At 41.9% G+C, this 10,357-nt stretch overlaps 1 protein-coding gene across 1 annotated transcript; it reads left to right on the top strand.

Annotated features, from left to right (window-relative positions):
* Positions 1–788: 788 nt before the first annotated feature.
* On the top strand, positions 789–10,107 carry LOC139709427 (uncharacterized). Its single transcript, XM_071621395.1, has 9 exons — positions 789–1,615; positions 2,276–2,395; positions 3,679–3,819; positions 4,635–4,753; positions 5,495–5,848; positions 6,581–6,771; positions 7,645–7,782; positions 8,392–8,551; positions 9,743–10,107. The coding sequence occupies exons 1-9, from the start codon at positions 789–791 to the stop codon at positions 10,105–10,107; spliced, it is 2,415 nt and encodes an 804-aa protein (XP_071477496.1).
* The last annotated feature ends 250 nt before the right edge of the window (positions 10,108–10,357 follow it).

The following is a 10,357-nucleotide window of genomic DNA, read 5'->3' as shown; positions in this document are numbered from 1 at the left end:
TATGGAAGCTGAAATCATAACTCTTCGGAACGGAAAATACGAACTAATCATGCAGCTGAAACAATCTCAATAAATGCATGGGTTGGTTACTTGGCAGGATTTTTTAGCTTTGTGTAGTCATTATGAATGTGTGTCACATATCACGTACGGCAATACATGGAATTGTAAATCATTTCTCCTCTGTGATGAAAGTCTAATAGTTTATATTGACAGATACATTAACAGTTCAAATTGCACAACAGTTATATGTTTTTCTTTGAGACGGGACACTTATGAAGGAGCGATTTACAATCGTGTTATGTTTGTTTAGCATGTATCGTTATAGGCCTAATCACAGGCAAGTAAAGTAGCTTGATGATACGGCTATTGATGGATAGATTTAGTCGCCATTAATATTTTGTTGCGGGCCTATTAATGCAGTAAATCAACATTTGCCTACATGATACATGTACCTTCTAAGCAATCGTTGGCGAAAATATTGTTCATCGATTCAATCAGGTCCAGGTAATTTCCACAATCTTCAATAAAGTACGTACAATGTTGTCTGGTTGTGCTGAACATTTAACTCACTAGCTGTTTTCAAGTCTGATAATAACTTTATCACATTAGTCTGTGGGGCCACGCAAATTTCTTGTTAGACATGGATTATCAATTAACATCGTAAGGAAGAAGGTATAGATAAGTTTATTTGATATAGAATCTCAATCCACAAGTTCTTATTCTTATTCCTTCTTGTACAGGACGTTCCGTTTTGTGACGGCATGTTAGCTTGAGGCAAGATTGAGGAAATGGCCAAAAGTCCAGAGCTGTGGCTGAAGAAGGTTGAAGAAGTCTCGGACAAGGGTGACATCCTGTGTAGTTTGAACAAAAACACGGTGCTGACCCATAGTAGCAAAGATGACAGACATTTCTACAGCAGGCTTAATGTGGCCAAGGGTACGGACACCGACATCGCCGGCTTCTCCGGGGATACGGTGATTGACAACTGCACGCGGTTCGGACCCGACAGAGTCATCAATGTCGAGTCGGGGAACCGATTGATTATGTACAACGTGAACGGCCACTTCGTCAGCAACTTCGCGATCAACAAGAATGGCAAACCTGCCAACGTTGAACAGATCACCGCCGTCGCCGTCGCTGATGACGTCGTGTTCGTCGCCGAGTTCAAACGCTACAACGGAAACATCCTCGTGGTGAAATACGCCACCGGGGAAGCTGCCATGTCCCTGCCCGTCGACGAGAAGGTGAAAGGGATCATCCCTGTGAGTACGGGCTTGATCCTCGTGCGGTTCAAGGAACGCATTGTCGCGATGGATTTCTACAACTACCCTCGCGTCGACACCACTCCCGTAATGACAGTCGGGCGGACGCTCGTCAACACTTGCGTCAAAGGACCTCACGACGAAGTGTACGTACTTTTCGTCAAGGGCATCACGCCGAAGGTGCTCGAAGTCGTCGTGCTCGACGACAGCTACGAAGAGATCCGGCGAACAAAAATCACACACACCATGTCAATCCTAAGTTTGAGGGCGTTGTTCACGTCTTCAGCTGGTTATCTCATCATACAGATGGGCAACATCATACACATCTACAAATCCATGATGGAAGGACTCAAGTGAGTCGTTTATTTCCACTTTGATGTGTTGCACTGCGAAGTCTGTGGTATTCTCCTTTAAATATGTATGTAATGATTATCCACACCTCAACACATCGTTTCTCTTGAAAATCAGATCAGATCATAGACAGCTCTTTGGTGGTCTTTGAATACAAAGACTTTCATAGAGATATAATTTGTCAATCATAACCTCAGAAAGTGCCTGTTTGTTCCCACAGATGATGATTGATCTATATCTATGTGTCTTGTCAGACAAGATATGAACAAAGGCTCTTGTCACAGTAAACAGCTAGCATGTAAAGCGTTGCTTGGAAAATTGTCTTAATCCTGATTATTGGAGTGACTTTCAGAAATTGATTAAACTAACAATCTTAGGAAGGACGCCTGTTACCTGTTGCATGAAGACGGTTTAACACACACGTATCAATTCTAATTTGGTGTCGTTGAAATGCACCCAGTCAAGTCTAGTGCACTCTACTGACTGCAAATGCAATAAGGATAACCATGAAATATACACGCCAGAAGGATTTACACGCCATAATGATAATCATGAAATATGTGTCTTGAGAGAATAATCCTTCCATTCTCATGAAGACTGCTTTCCTGTCCAGAAATTAATGTTGTCCATTCTTAAACAAAGTAATGATGTAACATTTTCAGGAAAAGCAAAACGCCCGGAAGAGAGGCAAGTGGTAAACGTCCGAGGAGGAAGTTGTTCGCCGACAACGCGGTCCGCTCCGACCCTAAGAATCCTCAACGAGATACCAGTCAAGAACAAGTGTAAGTCGTTTGACTCACTGCGAATGAGAACAGACAGTGCATGGCATGGAATGACTCTATATAAAAATGACCTTACAGGAGAGGCAGATGGTTAAACCGTTATTGTAGAGCTTATTTGCCATGGAGCTATGACATTTGGCTCATATGATTTGTAACAGTAAATGCGGAGATGTAGAGGATGCAACTCTGTGATTCCTGTGAATGAATTTTCGATTAGATCTCAACTAAAAAAAATGCGTTTTCTACCCCCACCAAGGGGAAAATGCATAATGACTATCATTATAATTCCCATTGTTGCAATCGTCACAATGATCATTCCGATGAAATTATGCGGTCAATCATGCTGTTTGTTCTTAAGACTGTCATGGTTAGGCATAATCTTTACACAGCAGAGTTAAAAGAATATACAAAAAATGAAACATAACAATTTGTGTTATCATTGCAACTGATTGACAACCAGTTGCACTAGGCGTTTTCACATCAGCCCGATGTAAATCCAAGCTCGAGAAATTTTTCGCGATTGCGAGTTAGCGCGCTATTTCATTTCTTATTCACATCAGCCCGAAGAGAATCAGCCCGAATTTTTGTCGAGCTAATTCGACAGCTGAGTATGAGCAAACAGCATCAGTAATGTGTGTGCCCTCTCAAAAATTCCTCATGATTTGTGTGCAGTTTGCCTCGATCGATCGGTTCACACACGCTAGGCATGATGGGATGCATCGCGCTAATTTAATCGAGTCGTTTTCACATTATCAAATAGCGCGCTACTATCCCGCTATTTCAGAAATTTCCCGAGTTGGACTCGAGAAATTTTCTCGATCAGAGCGACACAATTAGCGCGCTAATTTGTGTTCACATTATCAAATAGCGCGCTATTTCGCTATCGGGAAAATTTCCCAAGTCAGAAAATAGCGCGCTATTTCGAAACATCGGGCTGATGAGAAAACGCCTAATGAAAACACCTCAACGGAAGAATTTCATGAATTTGAAAAATTTGTATTATGTTTCATTTGGCCGGCAATAAATTGCCGGCCTTGTATACTATATTACGGAGTTTCATGGCACGTTTTCTCTTTTTTTTTCTTGTACACGTGAATCTACCATGTTTAAGATAGACCACTTTGGTAAATAGTGAAATTTGATCCAGGTAAATGATTGTGATAATCCTTTCCGAAATAAAAAAACGATATGCGTGATCCTCCTTCACTGCAAACAAAATAATCAACGAACAAAATTCGGCAACACTGAAAGGAGTTGTACATATTGCTTATCCCTCCACACAGTGAGAAGAAAACGCCAATTGAGTCAAAAGAAGACAAGGACCCTCCAGCTGAGACCTTGACAGCACAGAACATTGGACCTGTTCTTGTGGAGACCAACCAAGACGCAAAAGAACCCGACAGAACACAAACTTCAAGTGACATGTAAGTCTTCACACTTTAAACTATAATGTCACCACATAAAAAAAAAAATGGCGTTTCGTTCTGAGTACAATAGCTCTGTATGTTTCATTTAATTGATGTCGCTTCACATCAGTCGCAGGAAATAAGGTAATGTGGGTATACTATTCTTTCTTTATTCTACAAGCCTCCTTCAACAAACATTCTACAGGCTTCATTTTTTTTTTCTGGTGCTCTATCTTTCCATTCTGATTTTAACAATACATAGTTATTGGTGTTTCATAAGAAAGTGTAAGATATTTTGTGCTGTCTAGCCGACAATATAGGTAGGTTGTCGAAGATTATTGAAGTGGAAAACATCATGTTGTCTTTGTTTCGTTGTTTTTATTTACAAGAAATGGAAAAGAACAGGAGAAAAGGGAGAATGAGGGAGAAAAACAAAAGAAGGACAGTTCTAACAAAAGTGCTTCAAAACATTTTGGCCCGGGCCCCGGCCCCGGCCCCACCACCGGCTTCAGCAGTGACACAGGACCTGTGCTACTTGAGACGAAAGAAAAACCAGAAAAACGACGGTAATATAAATATGATATAATTTTATGTATATGTATATGAATGCACACACACACACACACACATATATATATATATATATATATGTATATATATGTGATATATTTCCAAACATCGATAAAGGTATTATGCAGATTGCCCAGGTTGCATTAGCACTTAAGTTTGTCAGTAACCAATAGATTATTTTAAAGAAGAAGAAAGATCTGGATTGGATAACACAGTGTGGAGTTTTTGTAAGTTTACATTCAGCTTATCTCTCTGTTTTGTAGTCCTCAAGGAACTCCAGGGAGGGAAAAGCAGGATACCTTGTCGCAAGAAATGGGAGAGAAATTGACCATCGCAACCAAACAAACGATCCCACCTCTGGAGTTGGATAGGAATGAAGCAGGTAACCTTAAGTGAAGTCAAACATGTTAGGGGTTATCATGCACTCTGTCTTTCCGTGTGTTCATGACATTGTGTGCTTGCGGAAATGTCTGTGTGTGTGCGTGTTTGTATGTGCGTACATGTGTTTAACAGAGAGAGAGAGAGAGAGAGAGAAAGAAAGAGAGCAAAAGGAGGAGGAGGGAGAGAGAGAGAGGAAGAGAGAAAGAGGGAGAGAGAAAAAACCCAATATGATAATGCTGGAGACGAAAGCCGGTGGTCCCACTCCTATTCATGGGTTTCAGAATCATCAAACTCGATTGTGGAACAATTAGTGTAATAAGGAGCAATTGTGTTTGGAGTCCTGCTCCTATGACGTCAAACAACAACTTAAGTGTATTTTGCAACATGCATTATACATGGTCAAGATGTCATGGTGGAAGAAACAGCCATGTGTCAATGAGAAATGGTTTATGTGGCTTTTGCTGTCGGGGTTAAGGGCTTTTTGGACGCTACCAACCGTGCCTATGGCTGTAGAAATCCTTTTCTTCTCCATATTGTACACATAACTAAGTCTAAGACTTTTCTCTGCTTTTTGGGACGAAAAGTTTACTCGAAGTTTAAAGGTTAAAAACCTTTAGATCTTGAGCTATTTGCCATGATGTCACTTTCTGTTGTTGTGATAACCCTTGAAAACAAGTTGCAAACACTCAGTGTATTTGCTTCATATCTGATCTATGCCAAAAATATCTTAATTACAACACAGGGAGGGCTAGTCCCGTTTTCGTATCCAAGTACATAGGCACGGAAGGTGGAGAGATCTCGAGCAAGACGTACGGGTTCTCTCTCAAGGTACCACCAGGCGCCATCCCGCGGGGTCAGAGGAAGAAGATCGGCGTCGAGCTGTCGAGAGAATCTGGCGGCTCGGCGGCGGCGGGCAGCGGCTTCTGCATTTCGCCCGACGTCCACTTCACTCCAGCGGGAATGATGCTGGAGAAGCCCGCCACGCTGACCCTACCCCACAGCCTCAGCTCGTGGTCGCAGGACATGGAGGTCTTCGTCCACCATGAGGATGACGCCGTCAGGACCGGCGGAAATGGAGCACAGAGGCTTTCCCGGCGTAAGTTCGCGTCACATTATTTATAAGGGTTTCACCAATTTAACCTTTCGTGTCTGAATCCTACCCTCTTGCACTAGGAGTCATGAACCAAACGTTCTTCTCTTTTTCAAGAAAATTTTGAAAGAAAGTTCCTTTTTGTGTGAGTGTGCATTTGAAGAATCGTTTACATCTCCAGAGGGAAAGGTTTGCAGTGGAACCATGGTGTTCTAACTTGGTCATGTTTACAGACAGTTGGTGGCATGTGACCAAATTGTTCTCTTTGACGTCATAAAATTCACTTGTATATCTCGGCGGGTAAATACCCAGTCAGAATGCTAGTGGGAACTTCGAGCAATTTAAAACACCTGGATTTGAAGAGACAGAGACTTCTATTACTTGGAAGCGAGCATTTGTTGTGGGTTCCATTGGAAATTCGCTACAGTGTTTTCAAAGCATGAAACACAAGCAGTGTTTCTACAGAGAATAGTCATTTTGACTCCAGAGGTATCTTCTTCGGGGAAGAATGAACTATTGTATTCTTTAGTTGCAGTGCTGGTCGTTGTGCATACCTGTTGCTTGAGAGATAGAGAGAGAACTCGTGGGATGTTCTTGCATGAAACATTACTGAAAATGCAGCATAGTGTAGGCCAGTAAATGAAGCCACAGTGGTGATAATGGGAGTTCTCGGCATTCATAATAACTACCTGCATGTCTTCCCTCTTTCGTCCTCCCACCTCGATTTCATCCACCCAGCGAGATGTTCAATAGATGAAAACAAGCTAGAACTGGAGATGGAACGCTCGGGGAAGTACTCCGTGTCGGTCATGGGCAGCGAGGTGTACAAGAAGTTGTCTCTGCGTCCATTCATCCCAAAATGGATGCCGGCGACAAGGAAACCAATCATCAACGTCATGATATACGATCACACGGAAGGCATGGACAAGGTTATTTAATGAACAGTCTGTTTAATTTATTTGCACTGATAACTAAGTCTTTTGACTCATCAGGGCTTCTTCCTGAAAGAATGGCGCTGAGCACAGCGTGCATGTCGACATTGTTACGCATTACATCTTCTCATTATTGAAATTTTGTCCGTTTCCGTAATTTTATTGCAAAAAGAAAGTAAAGTTTGTTTCACTTGTGGCAACAGTGTGGCACATTTTGAAACACGCTGTGGAAATGTTTCTGCCCTTTCTAAGCTATACTGTGAAACACTTTATTCTACGTTTCCATGTAAGTAATATATCAACAAAAGACCTTGTCTGGAAACATGCAAGTTAAGCTGAGTTTACCGGAAGGTGCATACCAGTGTTTTTTGTTAATCGTAGTAATTTAGCAGCGACTGATAGTTGATGTCATTGACAGAATCATGGAATACTTTTTCGTGGGCGTATATCAGTGATCTGAAGAAAAATAGCCGAAAATCGTCATGAAATATATGTGACATTTTTTTTGGATATTCCTTTAATTTGGTCACATGATTGATGATCACGGTATTATAAATCAGCACAAGTGAACACGCGTTTGCATCACATTATTATGTCTTCTAAATCCGATAGGGATGAGGTGTCTAGGTGTGCCGATAAATTATATCACGTAAGCCTCAAAGAACTATCACGTCAAAATGCTAATTCAATACTTTAAGACATCCTGCCGTTAGTGATGACAACTGTTAAAAGGAATTACGTTTTCATTGTTATCATCATTCTTAATCAGTCTTTCTTTCAGTTGGTCTGGATCCAGTCCGTAATGATAAGGAACACAAAGCACGATTTTAATTCTTTGTTATATTTACTCGACTGTTCGATGTGGCATAGATGATGTTGGAGGACATGGCTGCCACCTCCCCTTATGCCGTGAAACCAGCGCACATCGGCAAGAACTTCGTCCTAAAGCTTCGCATGGATGACACTAATGACATCGTCGTGAAATGCCAAGATGGCGAAAGCGTGGAGGTAAGACGCGTCCGATGACAACCCGGCCTCGATGGCTATTTTATTTAAGTCATGCAGGCCTAACAATTTCCCGAAACATTGAGCAAAGATGGAAATACATGATAAAGGAAAATGCAAAATGTTGGCTCTGATTGTATATAAACATCGGGTCATTCGTGAGGCTACTTAAGTCATTGTATGACCGGAGATGGAACTTCCCAGGCTGTGGCAGAAACTTCTCGAGCCGTTGCAAAATCTTCGGCAAGCCCCAACCCCCACCCCATCCCCCCCCCCCCCCAAAAAAAAAAAAACCGAAGATCTTGCAAAGCTTCATATTCGTATTAGCATCCTGTGTCAAACTCAAGACAGTATGACGCCAGCCTTACGATCTGATGGAACCTTTTTCTGTTCATTTGGTAGTCTTGTCATCATATAACACTCCTTTCTCCAACTGTTCATGCCATTCGTAATATTGTCGTCAAATAAGTTTCCTTTACAACTTATCATTACCATTAGTATTGATATCAAACGATTTTGGCTATAACTTCAAGAAATGTTATGCGACCTCGACAAAGACGTTTTCTTACTCCATTGATCATAATCTAATATGCAACGATCTTCTGTACGTAGGAGAAGACTCTGTCAACGTGTGACGTCATTGAGTTCCACCGCAATTCCGTGGACTTTCAGGTGAACTGCACCAGACACCAGTCTAAGGACGTGAAAATCTTCGTGACCTTTGGCACCAAGACAGTCGACATGATCTGCCACGTGAACATTCCTTCTCACGGTAAGAAGCACCATTTTCGATCTATGACTGCTAGTTCCATGTTTTAGTAGAGCTGTTGCTGTTATGAATGAACTTCAAAGAGGGAGGGCGCCCTATGCATTACTTCCGAGATTCGGATAACCTTTAAGCGATGTTTCCCCCGTCATTAGACACCCCTTTCTGCAATCAGTTTTGCAATCATAAGAACAAGTGAAACATGCACATGGTATGTGCAAGGAACTCTGTGTTGGAATTAATGATGTCTGTAACTTATATGACAGTGGGTTTAATGCTATACATGAACATGATTCGCTATGGGGAACGAAGGATTGTCGGATCGTACCATTCTATTCACGATATCCTATTGTTTTTATTACGATATATCTCATAAAGTGGCATTACATAACATCATTACATAGCACAACGTCACATGATATTCAAGATGAAATGTCTTTTCATTATTTTGCTCCAGGTCGGAGGACATCTAGTCAAAGTAGTTTTTCTTTTCTGAGCCCAACGGTAGAGGGCGAAGGAGCATTGTGAGTACTGCAAACTCCGGTATCTTGTCATAATCTCTCGAGCGTGGCATATTATGAATGCATTCCTATCCTTTGCTATAACTTCCTTTTTCCCCACTTATTCTTTTCATAACGGGTATAGATGTATACTAATCTTAATCTATGCTCATATCAATTGCCATGCTGTGTGTTCGTACTAGGTACTGTTTATGACATTATGATTCTTGTGTATGTCAAAGATTAAACGCACGCTCGAGAAACCGACGAAAACGATTTGAAGTAAGCACATGGTAGCTTCTCCATGAATGCAAATGTCTCATATACATAACGGTTTACAAACAAAATGCATATGTTTTCGTGTGCGTATACTCATGACTCTTATATTGACCTTAACCACTCAGCGGTGGTCATTTATTGCAGCATTATGATAATGGTCTTCTTTTCCCTGGGCTGCCTTTGAGTCCAGGCACTGTTTGTCCACAGGGTCAGCTATCATAGCCCTGTGGTTGCCAGATCGTTGTCTATAATATTTGAGTCAAGATTTATATACCACCTACCAGCGAACAAACAAACAAACAAACAAACAAAGAAAGAAGCATTGTCCAAAGATGTACGCGCCTGCCTGAATTCGAACACAAGATCTTCCATTGATATGGATACGCCTACGTATCTGGCTAGTAGTCATCAGCCCTAGAAATGTTTATTCCCATATCTCATCTGCGCGTCATGTCCGGAGATGTATTTTTCCGCTTCTGTTGTTTTCACTGCAGCCCGTCTGGACAGGATGACGACCGACCGAACGACGTTCCCGCCCAGACTCTTCGGGAAATGGCGTGTGAGGTGCCGCACAATTACTACATCCCGCTGGGCTTGAAACTGGGACTCGAGAAGGCCAAGCTGGACTCGTTCCTGATGAGCTGCGCCAACGACTCCGAGGAGGCCACGTACCGGGCACTGGAGGCCTGGAAGAATCGCCAAGGACTCGACAACAGGGAGAAACTGAAGAAGATCTTAATCGAAGCAGATCTCAGAAGGATCGCAGAGAAATATCTCTCCTAAGTAGATATGACTTAAGGTTACCTTTTGAAATGTTCCCGGTAAGGCAAGGACTAGTGTGGCAGCTGAGGTGAGACCCCATAAATTGGGAAGCTACACATATCAAGAAAGAAATAGAAATGAAAAATAAAATGGATGACTAATGGATCTGAATGGGTGAATCGGGAAGGCCTCCAAAAGTGTCGCTAGAAGAAGAACTTGATTAATTCGTAATCAACATGGCGTCATCGATGTATTGGTTCAAGTTCGACAA

The sequence above is a fragment of the Diadema antillarum genome, unplaced genomic scaffold (assembly GCF_040938485.1).
Source record: "Diadema antillarum isolate AM-2024a unplaced genomic scaffold, OU_Dant_1.0 seq00001435_RagTag, whole genome shotgun sequence".
NCBI classification, from domain to species: domain Eukaryota; kingdom Metazoa; phylum Echinodermata; class Echinoidea; order Diadematoida; family Diadematidae; genus Diadema; species Diadema antillarum.
This window is presented reverse-complemented; position numbering and strand designations above follow the sequence as displayed.